General features: G+C 45.6%; 1 protein-coding gene across 2 annotated transcripts in view; it reads right to left on the bottom strand.

The window, feature by feature from the left end:
* LOC101139279 (uncharacterized) overlaps positions 1–17149 on the bottom strand; it is a 74652-nt gene that overhangs the window by 36007 nt on the left and 21496 nt on the right. The window contains exons 5-7 of one of the 2 annotated variants that reach the window (XM_055383108.2): positions 13884–14024; positions 13066–13211; positions 8551–8646 (exon numbers count right to left, since the gene is read on the bottom strand). In XM_055383108.2, the coding sequence (XP_055239083.2) occupies positions 8551–8646; positions 13066–13211; positions 13884–14024 (383 nt within the window). The remainder of the gene's footprint in view (positions 1–8550; positions 8647–13065; positions 13212–13883; positions 14025–17149) is intronic. The other variant, XM_063704267.1, reaches the window with a different exon arrangement.

Here is a 17149-nt window from a genome sequence, read left to right as displayed (position 1 = left end):
GGAACTGTGATTGCGAGATTAGCCACCTCTGTTTTCTATTACCAATCCCTCTCCAAAGACCTCACAAATAACTTGGCAGACATAGCCAAATCCATTACAACTCTCCAATCACAAATAGATTCTTTAGCAGTGGTAGTTCTTCAAAACCACAGAGGCTTAAACCTACTCACAGCCAAAAAAGGAGGATTCTACCTTTTTCTAGATAAACAGTGTTGCTTTTATCTTAATCAATCTGGCTTAGTACAAGATGCTGTAAAAAGACTAAAGGACTGAACACAAAAAATTAAGAAAAATGTCCCCCTATGGCCAGCGTGGCCCTCCTGGTCCTTTAGCACCTGGTTTCCATGGCTAACGCCCCTCCTAGGCCCAGCCATAACCATTCTTCTCTTTCCAGCATTCGGCTCAAGTCTCCTATGACTTCTAACCCAGTTTTTACAGGACCGTATCAGAGCCTTCACCCGCTGAACAATACAAAATATGATGCTGCTCCAGGAATACCAACAGCTCCAAGAACAGCAGTCCCTACCGTCCAGACTTTCCCCATAACCGTCACCCCTTCCCAGCAGGAAGTAGCCAAACGACAATGGCGTCCCTCTTCTATTACCTATTAAAAGGCTGGAATGTTAGAGACAAACTGCCCCAAAAAAAGCTTCTTGGTATTGCCAACACCACTCCCCTCCCCGCAAACCTTTTTACATTTCTAAGCCCTTATCTAGGCACTACGGTGAAGCCAGCAGACTTTACCTATCAGGTCTTACTGCTATAAAGCAAACCCCAATTACAAACCATCCGGACCATATAGCGGGAGGTCATGGAAAGCATAAACAAACTTTACCTACACCCTCCAGTACCATAAACATCACAAGGTGATATGTGGCAGAGTTGACCAACAAACAACCCCAGGGTTTCTCTCCCCCATATAAACCCATCATTTTGTAAGCTCAGGGCTGCCTCCTCTGTCTGTAATGGAGTATTAGTAGCTGAAAGGACTGTTGTAACTTGGGCCTTGTGAGGCCTCTGAGCCCAAGCTACCCAAATCCTATAAAACTGTCCCACCTCTAACTCCCTTTACTGACTCTCTTTTCAGACTCAACCCACCTGCACCCAGATGATTAAAAAGCTTTATTGCTCACACAAAGCCTGTTGGTGGTCTCCTCACACAAATGCACATGACATTTGGTGACTCGGATCAGGGGACCTCCCTTGGGAGATCAATCCCCTGTCCTCCTGCTCTTTGCTCCCTGAGAAAGATCCACCTATGACCTCGGGTCCTCAGACTAACCAGCCCAAGGAGCATCTCACCAATTTTAAATCGGGTAAGCAGCCTCTTTTTATTCTCTTCTCCAACCTGTCTCACTATCCCTCAACCTCTTTCTCCTTTCAATTTTGGCACCACCCTTCCATCTCTCCCTTCCCTTAATTTCAGTTCCTTTCCATTTCTGGTAGAGACAGAGGAGACACATTTTAGCTATGAACTCTGGCATCAGTCACCGACTCTGGAAGACAGTCTTCCCTTGGTGTTTAATCACTGCGGGGATGCCTGCTTGATTATTCACCCACATTTCAGAGGTGTCTGATCACTGTGGGGATGCCTGCCTTTATCCTTCACCTTGGTGGAAAGCACCACCTCCCCTGGGGGCAAGTACCCCCACCCTCCGTGTCTCTACCCTCTCTTTTCTCTGGGCTTGCCTCCTTCACTATGGGCAACCTTCCATCCTCCATTCCTCCTTCTTCTCCCTTAGCCTGTGTTCTCAAGAACTTAAAACCTCTTCAACTCACACCTGACCTAAAACCTAAATGCCTTATTTTCTTCTACAATACCACTTGACCCCAATACAAACTTGACAATGACTCCAAATAGCTAGAAAATGGCACTTTTAATTTCTCCATCCTACAAGGTCTAGATAATTCTTGTCATAAAATGGGCAAATGGTCTGAGGTGCCTGGTGTCCAGGCATTCTTTTATACATCGGCTCCTCCCTAGTCTCTGTTGCCAATGCGACTCATCCTAAATCTTCCTTCTTTCCCTCCCTCCTGTCCCTTCAGTCCCAACCCCAAGCATTGCTGAGTCTTTTCAATTTTCCTTTTCTACGGACCCATCTGACCTCTTCCCTCCTCCCCAGACTGCTCCTTGCCAGGCCGAGCCAGGTCCCAATTCTTCCTCAGCCTCCACTCCCTGACCCTGTAATCCTTTTATCACCACCCCTCCTCACACCCTGTCTGGCTTACAGTTTCATTCCATGACTAGCCCTCCCTGACCTGCCCAACAATTTCCTCTTAAAGAGGTAGCTGGAGCTGAAGGCATAGTCAAGGTTAATGCTCCTTTTTCTTTATCTGACCTCTCCCAAATCAGTTAACGTTTAGGCTCTTTTTCATCAAATATAAAAACCCAGCCCAGTTCATGGCCCATTTGGCAACAGCCCTTGGACCCTTTACCGCCCTAGACCCAGAAGGGCCAAAAGGTCGTCTTATTCTCAATATACATTTTATTACCCAATCTGCTTTTGACATTAGAAAAAGCTCTAAAAATTAGATTCCGGCCCTCAAACCCCATAACAGGACTTAATTAACCTCGCTTTCAAGGTGTACAATAATAGAGAAGAGTTGCAATTACTTGCCTCCGCTGTGAGAGAAACCCCAGCCACATCTCCAGCACAGAAGAACTTCAAAATGCCTGAACTGCAGTGGCCAGGCATTCCTCCAGGACCTCCTCCCCCAGGATCTTGCTTCAAGTGCTGGAAATCCGGCCACTGGGCCAAGGAATGCCCACCGCCTGGGATTCCTCCTAAGCCATGTCCCATCTGTGTGGGACCCCACTGGAAATCAGACTGTCCAACTTACTCGGCAGCCACTCCCAGAGCCCCTGGAACTCTGGCCCAAAGCTCTCTGACTAACTCCTTCCCAGATCTTCTAGGCTTAGTGGCTGAAGACTGACGCTGCCTGATTACCTAAAAATCCTCCTGGACCATCATGGATAGCTCTTACAGTGGAGGGTAAGTCCGTCCCCTTCTTAATTAATACAGAGGCTACCCACTCCACATTACCTTCTTTTCAAGGGCCTGTTTCCCTTGCCTCCATAACTGTTGTGGGTATTGATGGCCAGGCTTCTAAACCTCTTAAAACTCCCCAACTCTGATGCCAACTTGGACAGCACTCTTTCATGCACTTCTTTTTAATTATCCCCACCTGCCCAGCTCCCTTATTAGGTTGAGACATTTTACCTAAATTATCTGCTTCCCTCACTATTCCTGGGCTACAGCCACACCTCATTGCTCCCCTTTTCCCCAGTTCAAAGCCTCCTTCACAGCCTCCCCTTGTGTCTCCCTAGCTTAATCCACAAATATAAGATACCTCTACACCTACCTTGATGACCAATCATGCACCCCTTATCATCCCATTAAAACCTAATCACCCTTACCCCACTCAACACCAATATCCCATCCCACAGCAGGCTTTAAAAAGGTTAAAGCCTGTTATCACTTGCCTGCTACAGCATGGGTTTCTAAAGCCTATAAACTCTCCTTACAATTCCCCCATTTTACCTGTCCAAAAACTGGACAAGTCTTACAGGTTAGTTCGGGATCTGCACCTTATCAACCAAATTGTCTTGCCTATCCACTCCATGGTGCCAAACCCGTATACTCTCCTATCCTCAATACCTCCCCTCCATAACCCATTATTTTGTTCTGAATCTCAAACATGCTTTCTTTACTGTTCCTTTGCACCCTTCATCCCAGCCTCTCTTCACTTTCACTTGGACTGACCCTGACACCCATCAGCCTCAGCAACTTACCTGGGCTGTACTGCCGCAAGGTTTCAGGGACAGCCCCCATTACTTCAGTCAAGCCCAAATTTCTTCCTCATCCATTACTTATCTCGGCATAATTCTTCATAAAAACACACGTTCTCTCCCTGCTGATCGTGTCTGGCTAATCTTCCAAACCCCAACTCCTTCTACAAAACAACTCCTTTCCTTCCTACACATGGTTAGGTACTTTCACCTTTGGATACCTGGTTTTGCCTTCCTAACTAAATGATTCATTCTCCCCATTTCCCCATATTTCCCTCTTTCCTGTTCCCCACCCAGACCACACTTGGTTTATTGATGATAGTTCTTCCAGGCCCATTCGCCACTCACCAGCAAAGGCAGGCTATGCTATAGTATCTTCCACATCTATCCTTGAGGCTACTGCTCTGCCCCGCTCCACTACCTCTCAGCAAGCCGAACTCATTGCCTTAACTCAGGCCCTCACTCTTGCAAAGGGACTATGTGTCAATATTTACACTGACTCTAAATATGCCTTCCATATCCTGCACCACCATGCTGTTATAGGGGCAGAAAGAAATTTCCTCACTACAGAAGGGTCCTTCATCATTATTGCCTCCTTAATAAAAACTCTTCTTAAAGCTGCTCTACTTGCAAGGAAGCTAGGGTCATTCACCACAAGGGCCATCAAAAAGCATCAGATCCCACTGCTCAAGGCAACGCTTATGCTAATAAGGTAACTAAAGAAGCAGCTAGCCTTCCAACTTCTGTCCCTCAAGATCAATTTTTCTCCTCATCTTTTCACTTTACATTTCCAGTTTTGCCTTACAAAAGGTCTCTTCTTCCTCTGTGGCTCCTCCACCTGCATGTGTTTACCTGCTAATTGGACAGGCACATGCACACTAGTTTTCCTTACTCACAAAATTCAATTTGCAAATAGGACCGAACAGCTTCCTGTTCCCCTCATGACACCAACACTTCAATACTGTTTTGTTTTCTTTTTCTTATTATGAATATAAGAAGACAGGAATAGGCCTCGACTTACTCACTGCTGAAAAAGGAGGACGCTGCATATTTGTAAATGAAGAGTGTTGTTTTTACCTAAATCAATCTGGCCTGATATATGACAACATAAAAAACTGAAGGATAGAGCCCAAAAACTCGCCAACCAAGCAAGTAATTATGCTGAACCCCCTTGGGCACTCTCTAATTGAATGTCCTGGGTCCTCCTAATTCTTAATCCTTTAATATCTGTTTTTCTCCCTCTCTTATTTGGACCTTGTGTCTTCCGTTTAGTTTCTCAATTCATACAAAACTGTATCCAGGCCATCACCAATCATTCTATATGACAAATGCTCCTTCTAACAACCCCACAATATCACCCCTTACCACAAAATCTTCCTTCAGCTTAATCTCTCCCACTCTAAGTTCCCATGCCACCCCTAATCCCGCCTGAAGCAGCCCTGAAAAACATTGCCCATTATCTCTCCATATCACCCCCCAAAATGTTGGCCGCCCCAACAGTTCACCACTATCTTCTTTTGTTTTTCTTATTAATATAAGAAGATGGGAATGTCAGGCCTCTGAGCCCAAGCCTGCCCGTATACATCCAGATGGCCTGAGGCAATTGAAGAACCACAAAAGAAGTGAAAATGGCCGGTTCCTGCTGTAACTGATGACATTACCTTGTGAAATTCCTTCTCCTGGCTCAGAAGCTCCCCAACTGAGCACCTTGTGACCCTCGCCCTTGCCCACAAGAGAACAACCCCTTTTGACTGTAATTTTCCACTACCTACCCAAATCCTATAAAACTGCCCCGCCCCTATCTCCCTTTGCTGACTCTCTTTTCAGACTCAGCCCACCTGCATCCAGGTGATTAAAAAGCTTTATTGCTCACACAAAGCCTGTTGGTGGTCTCTTCACAGGGACAGGCCTCAACAATGCTGTTATTTAAAAGCTGAAGGATGAGTAGTTGTATTGCTCTTTTTTTTTTTAACTTTTCTCTCAAACTATCCACCTTCTAAGGGGGTTTAACACCTGCAAGGGCTACCCTGGGGGTGTGGCACATAGGAAGAGTCACATTTACAAAGGGCCACAGTCACCTTCTGGTACTGTTGCCTAATGAGGTTATGCAGGCATTCGCTGGGATTTCATGTGTGTTAGGAGAGTCATTGCATCAAACATAAAGTCTTCAAATATTATGCCATTTATTTTAACCTTCTTTGCCATTAATTAATTTTTGTTTTTAAAATCAGGAAGGCTCAAGAAATATGAGTGGTCAGGGCCTGACCCCAGCCTTCAGAGGGCTTGAAACTCCCAAACAGATCTTGACCCGTTGGTTTTCCTGCAGTGCCGAGTTAGCTGCACAGTGTGATGCCGTTAGACGCTCCTTTGTTCTTTTACCACTTTCTGGTAAAAGATACTGAGCCTAGATTCCAAGTTAGGATTGGCCACCCAGAGTTCCTCTCCCGTCTGAGGACATCCAGCCCAGTGCAGGGCCACTTGTCCTGGAGATGCTGATTATTCTCATCTTTACAGGGATCCCAACTCCTGTGGAAGAATTTTTGGCTGAACGTATTCCCAAATGGTAACTCTGTTATGGACTGAATGTTTGTGTCACCCTAAAATTCATATGCTGAAACCCTAAATGCTGATGTGATGGAATCAGGAAGTGTAGGCCTCTGGGAGATAATTAGGTCATAAGGGTAGAACCCCCATTGAAGGGGATTTGTATTATGAAAGGGAAGTATCTTGGGCCCCCCCGAAATCGCTAAGGAAAACTCAAGCTGGAAACTGCTTAGGGCAAATGTGCCTCCCATTCTATTCAAAGTCACTCCTCTGCTCACTGAGATAGATGCATATCTGATTTGCCTCCTTTGGAAAGGCTAAGCAGAAACTCAAAAGAATGTAACAGTTTGTGTATTGCCTATCTGTGACCTGGAAGCTCCCTCCCCGCTTCCTGCCTTTGCCTCAAGTTAACTTGTCCCGCCTTTTCAGACCGAACCAATGCACTTCTTACATACATTGATTGATGTCTCATGTCTCCTTAAATGTATACAACCAAGCTGTGCCCTGATCGCCTTGGGCACATGTGGTCTGGACTTTCTGAGGCTGTGTCTCTTGGAGTCCCCAGTGTTGGCAAAATAAACTTTCTAAATTAACTGAGACCTGTCTCAGATTTCCTGGGTTCACAGTACTTTTAGGAAAGAGATCCCAGGAAGCTCTCTAGCCTTCTTCCCACCATGAGAGAACACTGGAAAAAAATGGCCATCTATGAAGCAGCCCTCTCCAGACACTGAATCCTCTAGTGCCTTCATCTTGGACTTCTCAGCCTACAGAACTGTGGGGAATAAATGTTTGCTATTTGAGCCACTCACTTTATTGTATTCTATTCTAGCAGCCCAAACTGACTAAGACACTGTCAAAAACAAATGATAACCTCACTTGATTCTTTTTTTTCCTTCCTTTAATAGACTTTCCAAAACTAGCTCTGCCCAGTGGAAAAGCTATATTAATAGCCTTTATTAGCCAATATCAGATAACAGAGACAGTCTGATGAATTTTCTTTTTTTTTTTTTTTTGAGACAGAGTTTTGCTCTTGTCACCCAGGCTGGAGTGCAATGGTGCAATCTTGGCTCACTGTAACCTCTGCCTCCTGGGTTCAAGCGATTCTCCTGCCTCAGCCTCCTGAGTCACTGGGATTACAGGCACCTGCCACTATGCCCAGCTAATTTTTTTTTGTATTTTTTTTAGTAGAGAAGGGGTTTCACCATGTTGGCCAAGCTGGTCTCGAACTCCTGACCTCAGGTTATCTGCCTGCTTCAGCCTCCCAAAGTGCTGGGATTATAGGCTTGAGCCACCACACCTGGCCAGTCTGATGAATTTTCTTACTTTACATTTTCATTTGACATTTTGGATCATAAGAATATGTAATTTTCTAATTCAATGAGATTTCACAGAGGAGTTATAAGGATAATTTCCAGGACAGAAAAAGACTGCAGAAAAACAGATGAATATTGAAGAAGAGAAAGCCAAAAGGTGACAAGCTTCATTATAAGGGCCAGTTGCCCTCCCCCAGACTCATGGTAGAGAAAAACATGAAACGGACTAAAACAGAACAACACAAATTTAGATTAGCCTCCACAAGGAGCTTCCCAAAGACTGTGTTCGTGACCACGCAGTGATAATCTTGCGTTGTCTCTTTAGAATTTCAAAATGGTAAAGCTGGGGTGGAATTTAGGATCCTGTGAGTGAAAAGTTCTCATTTTGCAGAAGAAGATTCTGAGAGCCAGACATTAGTGGAAGTGTCAGGGATAGAATCCGGGTCCCTAATGCTTAGCTGCCCATCTTTAATACTTAGATAGCTTCTCATATAGTCTAACCCAGAGGTTACGGAGTTGTTGATTTCTTAAAATTCCTTCTAGATTACACAGTTGCTGATTCTAAGTAAAAATCATAGGATGGAAGTCTGTGAGCTGAATTGATCAGATTCCACAGGCTGTTCATTCCAGAGATATTCCCAAACCAGGTGAGGCCCCATTACTCTTTTTTTTTTGGAGTGTTGAATATGTCAAAGATGAATTCCTCTGATGGCCGTGGCAAAGCCATTTGGTGTTTGGTTTACATGAAGTCACAAGACATTGAGTGTTCTTTTTTCTCCACTTGAGTTTTTCTCTGTTTGGTGCAACTACTTAGTAGTGGAACACACAGCTCATGAAAGAAGGAAGTGATTTAGAAGATGAGGGAAGTGGAAGGAACAGTTGAAACGACAACAGAAAAAATACCTTTTTTTCTCTTTTTCTTCCCTGAAGTAGTTTTCACTGTTACAGCTTCAGACAATTTTGTAATCTGGTTCATAGTTGAACTTCCTCTCTGTTTGGCTGGTTGAAAAAAAAAGACTTTTTAAAAAGTAGCCTGTTCAAAGTCAAATGAATGGGTTTCTGGCACACCTTGATGTTGGTTATGGCCTTTATTTTATGTTCACTTTAGGCAGAGATATTTCTCACAAAAGAGAATGATCTGGCCTCTTGTCAAGATCACATTCACTTCAGTTCAGTCCTGTGTTTTTTTTTTTTTTTTTTTTTTTTTGAGATGGAGTCTTGCCCTGTCGCCCAGGCTGGAGTGCAATGGCACCATCTCGGCTCACTGCACCCTCGCCTCCTGGGTTCAAGTGATCCTCCCACCTTAACCTCCAGAGTAGCTGGAATTACAGGTGTGCACCACCCCACTCGGCTAATTTTTTGTATTTTTAGTAGAGACAGGGTTTCATCGTGTTGGCCGGGCTGGTCTCAAACTCCTGACCTCAAGTGATCTGCCTGCCTTGGCCTCCCAAAGTGCTGGGATTACTGGTGTGAGCCACTGCACCCAGCTGGGTCCTGTGGTTTTTGTGTTTCTTTCCTTAAAGTCTCAGGGTGAACATGCAACCAAGTAGAGCCCCAAGAACCATCCTGCCAGCCTCGTGTCGCTTCTTCTTTACATTTCAAAGCTGCCGTCTATAAAAGTGACTCCAAAGCCCTGGAATTAGTAAGAATGTAGCAGGGAGGAACTCTTTTTTGGCATGTTTAAAGCAACATATTAGAACATATCACTCTGGAGTCATTCTGGACTCTTCCTTTCTCTTGTACCCTACATCCAATCAGTTAGGAAGTGGGATAATGCAGAGTCTGACTGCTTCTCGCTGCCTTCCCCGCTATTGCCCTTGTCTCACCTGGGTAGACAGCTCTCTCCTAGAGGTCAACAGCCACCCAACAGGCCTCTCTGCCCACCCGCACCCTTTCCTGCCCACAAGAAGAAAAGGGAATAATGTAAAAATTGACATATTACTTATGTTTCAATTCTACTAATTCTGCAAAATCTTGTATTAAAAAGTATTTTAGGCCAGGCACAGTAGCTCAAGCCTGTGATCCCAGCACTTTGGGAGGCCAAAACAGGTGGATCATTTGAGGTCAGGAGTTCGAGATCAGCCTGGCCAACATGGCGAAAGCCCATCTCTACTAAAAAAAATATAAAAATTAGCCGGGCATGGTGGCTCATGCCTATAATCCCAGCTACTTGGGAAGCTGAGGCCGGAGAATAGCTTGAACCCAGGAGGTGGAGATTGCCGTGAGCCGAGATCGCCCGACTGCACTCCAGCTTGGGTGACAAAGTGAGACTCCATCTCAAACCAAACCAAAACAAAACAAAACAAAAAACAGCAAATAAAATTGTATTTCTACACTGTAACAAGTAATTATGATTAAGAAAACAAACTTGTCATTGGGTCCTAAGGCATTTGGGCCCCTTTGGTTGTCATCAACTGAAAGCCCCTGTGGCTGACTCTGGCCAGAAGGAAGAGTTACCGAGAGGCCTGGGAGTAGCTCACAGAACAGGAGATTAAACATTTGGTCCTCAAAAAGCAGTGGTCTCAAACATTTTTGCTCGCATAACAACATAGAGGAATACTAAAAAGTGTATGGACCATCTTGCACATTTTTAGGTTAGTATCTAAGATTTTCATCGTCACTTTTTTTTTTTTCTTTTTTGAGACGGAGTTTCGCTCTTGTTGCCCAGGCTGGAGTGCAATGGCACGATCTTGGCTCACCGCAAACTCTGCCTCCCAGGTTCAAGTGATTCTCCTGCCTCAGCCTCCCAAGTAGCTGGGATTACAGGCATGAGCCACCACACCCAGCTAATTTTATACTTTTAGTAGAGATGGGGTTTCTCCACGTTGATCAGGCTGGTCTTGAACTCCCGGCCTCAGGTGATCCGCTTGCCTCAGCCTCCCAAAGTGCAGGGATTACAGGCATGAACCACCGGGCCCAGTTCATCATCACTTTTAAATTTTCAAAAGAGATTTTTAGATTATGGCAAATAGTGACATTTAAAAATAAAATCTGTTATATCATTCCCTTAAGTGTATCAAATGGAATATAAACCAAACCATCTGATATTCGCCATCACTTACCAGAATATCGCAACAACAGAAAACATGAGCAAACTCTTCTTTAGCAATTGACATTTTTACATTATTCCCTTTTCTTCTTGTGTTTTACATATATTTCCATTCTATTTATTCTGTAAAATCTTGTATTAAAAAGTATTTTATAGGCCAGGTGTGGTGGCTCATGCCTGAAATCCCAGCACTTTGGGAGGCCGAGGTGGGTGGATCACGAGGTCAGGAGCTCGAGACCATCCTGGCTAACACAGTGAAACCCCATCTCTACTAAAAATACAAAAAATTAGCCTGGCGTGGTGGCGGGTGCCTGTAGTCCCAGCTACTCGGGAGGCTGAGGCAGGAGAATGGTGTGAACCCAGAAGGTGGAGCTTGCAGTGAGCCGAGATCATGCCACTGCATTCCAGCCTGGGCGACAGAGCAAGACTCCATCTCAAAAAAAAAAAAAAAAAAGATTTTATAGCTAATCCTGTTATACTTCTTTGTAATAAAAATGTTACATGTACAAATACTCAAATTTCAAAATTTCTTGGGATCAGGCTGGGCGCAGTGGCTCACACCTGTAATCCCAACTTTGGGAGGCTGAGATGGGTGGATCACTGCTGTCCAGGAGTTTGAGACCAGCCCAGCCAGCGTAGAGAAACCCTGTCTCTGCTAAAAATACAAAAATTAGCTGGGTATGATGGTGGCCTGCACCTATAATCTCAGCTCCTCCGGAGGCTGAGGCAGGAGAATTGCTTGAACCTGGGAGGCGGAGGTTGTGGTGAGCCAAGATCATACCACGGCACACCAGCTTGGGTGACGGAGTGAAACCCTGTCTCAAAAAAAAAAAAAAAGTTTCTTCTCCAGTTTTTCATCAATTTTTAGAAGTATGTAATTGATTCTAATTACATAGAAAAATAAATTTTTTGAATGCACTGCTCGGTGAGATGGATAGTGCAGTTTTATTTATTTGTTTTTATAATGAATTCATGTATTCATTGAATATTACTGCTAGCATGAGGCAGAGTTCAGCATCAATTCTATTTCCATTTTTCATTGTTATAGTTGAAATGCTGAGAAACCTTGTTCACACGTGATGGGAATGGAATAGGGTTGCCAGATTTAGCCTCTCTTTCCCATCTACTCCTCACCCTACTGTCTAATATGTGGCTGTCGGCTGAAGTTAAATGTCAGCTATGGAAAGCCATTTACAGGGGAGTAAGCAGCTGTTGTTCTTGTCTGTCCTGCATTTGTCCTCCCATCTGCCTACTCTTTGGGGGACTGCCAATTCCCCAATGCAAATCCAGTGGTGCTGGCAGGGCTGCCCGTCACAGTGCTCTACCCTTCAGGATGGGTGTGGGATGCGTCCTGGCCAATCACATTTTGCTCTGACCTGAGATTGGGCCAAGAGGTCAGTTTGTGACCCAAGGAGGGTCAATCAGAATCTCCGTATGGGATGTGACACATAGTCATTGGAAGAAAGAAACTTTCACTTTCTGTTTGATTACAGTCATGATGATGTAGCCCTGGGACTGTTGGCAGGCACATCAGCTGTCTTTTCCTGCTTGGAGAAAGCCTGGCTGCAGCCGGAGGGAGAAAGGCCAACCCTTGGAAGGGAAGTAGAGTCAAGAGCAGCAAATTCTGGGTCTCCTGATGGGGTGTTTTGAGCCCCTGAATTCGATCATCTCTGAAGACAGCTGTACCCATGGATGTCCCAGTTATGTCAGCCTATAAACCCATACTGGTCTTTAATCCTGTTTAGTTGCTTTCACTTTTAACCTAAAGAATCTGATTAACACACTATAGTAGTTTTCTATTGCTGCTGTTGCAAATGACCACACACTTAGCGCCTTAAAACAATACAAGTTTCTGATCCTATAGTTCTGGAGGTCTGAACTCTGAAATAGGTCTTAAAGGCGAAAGTCAAGGTGTCAGCAGAGCTGTATTCCTTTAAAGGCCCTGGGGAAAATTAGTTTACTTGCCTTTTCCACCTTGTAGAGGCCACCTACGTACCCCAGCTCCTGGCCTCTTCCTCACATCACTCTAACCTCTGCTTCCATGGTCACATCTTCTCTGACTCTCCTGCCTCCCTCCTATCATGATCCTCGTGATTACACTGGACCCACGAGGATGATCCAAGATGATCTCCCTCTCTCATCCTTAACTCACACAGGCAGAGTCCCTTTTGCCATGTGAAGCGACATATTCACAGGTTCTGAAGATTAGGGCAAAGACATCTTTGGGAGCCATTATTTTGTCTCCCACACATATTCAAGAAGAAGAATCACACTTGACCACTGAGAAGGTCACTTTTAATCACAGAGCAAAGCGTCCTCCTTTTAGGTGGCACCAACAGGATTTTAGTGCCAAATTCCTCACCACTTACCTTGGAGCCGCTGAGGGGGATTTCCAGCGTCTGGTGAGCCTGGGGCTGGCTGGTCTTTCCCCTGTGTCTCCGCAAAGCCTGCTATGGGCCTGAGAAGAGCCAGTGCTCCGGAACATTCCAAGTAATTGCCATCAAGGAACAGCTCGCTGGGGAAGGGAGCAGAATACACTGTTTATTTTATGTTAGTTCTACTTCCTCAAATTTGGATTTAAGGGCTGGGCACGGTGGCTCACGCCTGTAATCCCAGCACTTTGGGAGGCCAAGGTGGGCGGATCACAAGGTCAGGAGATAGAGACCATCCTGGCTAACATGGTGAAACCCCATCTCTACTAAAAATACAAAAAAATTAGCCGGACGTGGTGGTGGGCACCTGTAGTCCCAGCTGCTGGGGAGGCTGAGGCATCAGAATGCCGTGAACCCAGGAGGCAGAGCTTGCAGTGAGCTGAGATTGTGCTACTGCACTCCAGCCTGGGTGACAGAGCAAGACTCCGTCTCAAAAAAAAAAAAATTGGATTTAAGGTTTTCATCTGATGAAATAATATACCTAGTCATAAAATAATAAGGAATAATCATAATTAATTAATAATAGGCCATGTCATAAAAAATAGACCTATTGACCATGTCAGCTGGTCAAACACCTGCATTCAGTATGACACCACTGATTTTCAAACTCAACTAAAGGACCTTCTCTTACGGTTAAGAAAAGGCAAGCAAAAATAACAAGAGTGGAGAAAATATTATTAGAATTATAATAGATTGTATAACTCAAGACAGAATAGAGCCAAGATTAGAAGGGGGCAGTGGGGGACACGTCTCACCAAATGGCACTCTGGCTGATGACCGAACCCAGCCTTAGCCCGCTCTGAGGTCCCAGACCACAGTAACACAGACTGAGGCCTTGAAGCCTTTGGTTGTTCTCCAGGCCTGAGAAAATGCTCTCAAGTTCTTCATTTCCAAATCTAAAAAGAAATGACAGTGTCAACTTAAATAACAGAGAAGCTCTCTAAAAGGAGCCTGTTTATTCAGAACCAGAATTGCCATGGGAATGGGAATACACAGGCCATGGTAAACTATGCGCATATTCAGGGAGGCAGAGGAAGACAAAGGTCTTTCAATGAAAAGTGAGGAGGATTACATCATTGTTTTCAGATAATTATCCTTGACTACAAGGATCAATAACAAGCGTGGCACCAGACTAAGGTTGGACAGTTGCTGGGTAGATGTCCTTGTAGAAGTATTTTTTTGTGTAAGGTTATGATGGCCTTGTGCAAGGCTGTGGTTGCTGCAGGGTCTCTTGTGATAGTTCTTGTTACCAGGCATTTACGCATGAGAGCCCTTCTTTCATGGCCTTCCCTGGCTCTGTTTGTCAGGTTTTCTTGTTGTTGTTGTTCAACACAAATGACTCCATTTTAATCTGACAATTTTCACAATAGAAACAAATTAGTGACTTTTTTTCTTTTTCTTTTTTTTTTTTTTTTGAGAGAGTCTTGCTCTGAAATTCACCAAGGATTACAGGCACATGCCACCACACTTGGCTAATTTTTGTATATTAAGTAGAGACAGGGTTTCACCATGTTGGTCAGGCTGGTCTCGAACTCCTGACCTCAGGTGATCTGCCCGCCTTGGCCTTCCAAAGTGTTGGGATTACAGGCATGAGCCACCATGCCCGGCCAAATTAGTGGCTTTTAAAACCTGTGGGGCTGGGCGCAGTGGCTCATGCCTGTAATCCCAACACTTTGGGAGGCCGAGGCGGGCGGATCACGAGGTCAGGAGATCGAGACCATCCTGGCTAACACGGTGAAACCCCATCTCTACTAAAAATACAAAAAAAATTAGCTGGGCGTGGTGGCGGGTGCCTGTAGTCCCAGCTACTCAGGAGGCTGAGGCAGGAGAATGGTGTGAACCCGGTAGGCAGAGCATGCAGTGAGCCGAGATCGTGCCACTGCACTCCAGCCTGGGCGACAGAGTGAGACTCCATTTCAAAAACAAAAACAAACAAACAAACCTGTGCCACTCACTGGATTACTAATTGTAAAGCCCTTTCCAGGATAATTAGCGGCATTTCTGCTGATCCCTAATTTAAGCTTCCAGGGCCAGGGCTGGCTATGCGGGTGGGCTGGGTTGGCCATAGTGGGTAGCCTGGGCATGAGGGAAAGGGCCGGAAGTCTGCCTCCTGGGTAAAGGGAGCAGAAGATGGTTGGAACTACCCAATCCAGGCAGCGGATGGAGAACAAATTCTAAACCCCAGAGAGAAGAGCTACAGAGAAGGGCAGAGACAGGTGGAGTCCTAGAGACTCCCAGCAGGGCTGTTCCCTCCTCTTGCATTGCAGGCTTTACTTTGCAAGGTGAAATCTTGTGCCTCAACCACAGCCTCTGCGGGGAGGTAATGGTAAAACCCATGGGTCAGGAAACCGAGGCTTGGTGAAGGAAAGCAACATCTTTAAGGAATTTGGAATGTCAAAGCTTGAACCTTAAAATGAGGTGGGTAAGATGAACAGAAATAACTTTTAACATGTATCAATTCATGAACAAGTAATGACTGAGGGCCTTTCCTGAGCCACCTACCAAGGTGGGCATGGGGATGCAGCTTGTGTGAGAAAGAAGGACTGTCTGATGGACCTCACAGCCTCAGTGGAGACAGTGAGGAGAGAACTGCAACCCCCAGAGGCCAGTATCCTGCAGTGTTACCAGTGTTAAGGTCTCGGGTGGTGATTCCCAGCTAGGCAACCCTGACAACACTAGGTGTCCTGGCATCAGTGGCAGTATGTCATCTGACTATTACAACAAGTTGTCTCCTGAAGAAGATAATTCCTTCTTTCTTCCTTCTCTCTTCCCACCAGTGCAGGTCTCTGGGTGCCCCTCCCAGGAGCTGGGGCCTGGAGGGGTCTCTTAGCAGTGGGGCTGGTGCTGCCCAATAGTGTGGGAAACTGGGGGACTCGCAAGCAGATCCTACAGTCACTGCATGGTGTCCTGTGTGCATTGGGCTCCTGCTGCCCCCTGTTACAAGACCCTGCCTGACGTTCCTCCCAGCATTTCAGAAACCCTGAGAACCTCCACAGAGAACGCCCTCTCCCCAGCTTTTACCACCAGGGCCCTGACCGGATCCCAGTTCTGTGTCTCTGGGCTACCACTTCTCAGGCTCGAATCTCCTCTGTCTCCTCACAGCCCACTGGCCTTTTGAGTCTAAGTCCCCACCCAATTGCACGGGAAGAGTCACAGAATCACAGACTCCTGGAGTGGGGGAGATCATTTCATTACAGACCAGAAAGGTTCTGTGACTTACTCCAGATGGTACACACAGTTTGAAGTTGTTTGTGGACGGCAACTTATAGACCCCGGGCAATCTAGTGTCATGGATCGGAGGTGGGCTCTGATTCAGACAACCTGAATCCATATCAAGGTTCCATCCCCGGGGGACTGAATAGCCTTGAACAAGTCTGTGGACCTCATCCACAGTCTAGGGATAGAAATGGTGCATAGCTCATGAGGTTGTTGGGAGGATAAATGAGCTCATTCCTGCATTGTGTTTGGCACACAATAAACACTCATTAACCATTAGCTGGAAATATTATTATTATTCTCATCTTGTGGACATTCCCTTAACATGCTTGATACCCCAGCTCTGAAGGACTTGCTCCACTCCTCCCCAACACCACACCTTTCCCTCCCTCTTTCCCTCCCTCCCTCCCTTCCTTCCTTCTTTCCTTCTTCCTTCCTTCCTTCCCTCCTTCCTTCCTCCCCTCCTTCCTTCCTCTTTCTTTCTCTCTTCTGTTTTCTTTTTGAGACAGAGTCTTGCTCTGTCACTCAGGCTGGAATGCAGTGATATGATCTCGGCTCACCGCAGCTTTCACCCCCCACCTCAGCTCAAGTGATCCCCCCATCTCAGCCTCTCAGAATGCTGGGATTACAGGTGAGGGCCACTGTGACCAGCCCACCACACCTTTCTTTCTACCTCCTCGTCTGGTGAATATTGACCCGTCACCTAGGGAATTGTGGTTTCCCTTGTCCAAACTACCAAAATAATATACACGGACATCTTTTGTGGTCTTCAGATTTTCTACCTTGCATTAAGAGCATCTCTTCT

The sequence above is a fragment of the Gorilla gorilla genome, chromosome 2 (genome assembly GCF_029281585.2).
Source record: "Gorilla gorilla gorilla isolate KB3781 chromosome 2, NHGRI_mGorGor1-v2.1_pri, whole genome shotgun sequence".
In the NCBI taxonomy this organism is placed as follows: domain Eukaryota; kingdom Metazoa; phylum Chordata; class Mammalia; order Primates; family Hominidae; genus Gorilla; species Gorilla gorilla.
This window is presented reverse-complemented; position numbering and strand designations above follow the sequence as displayed.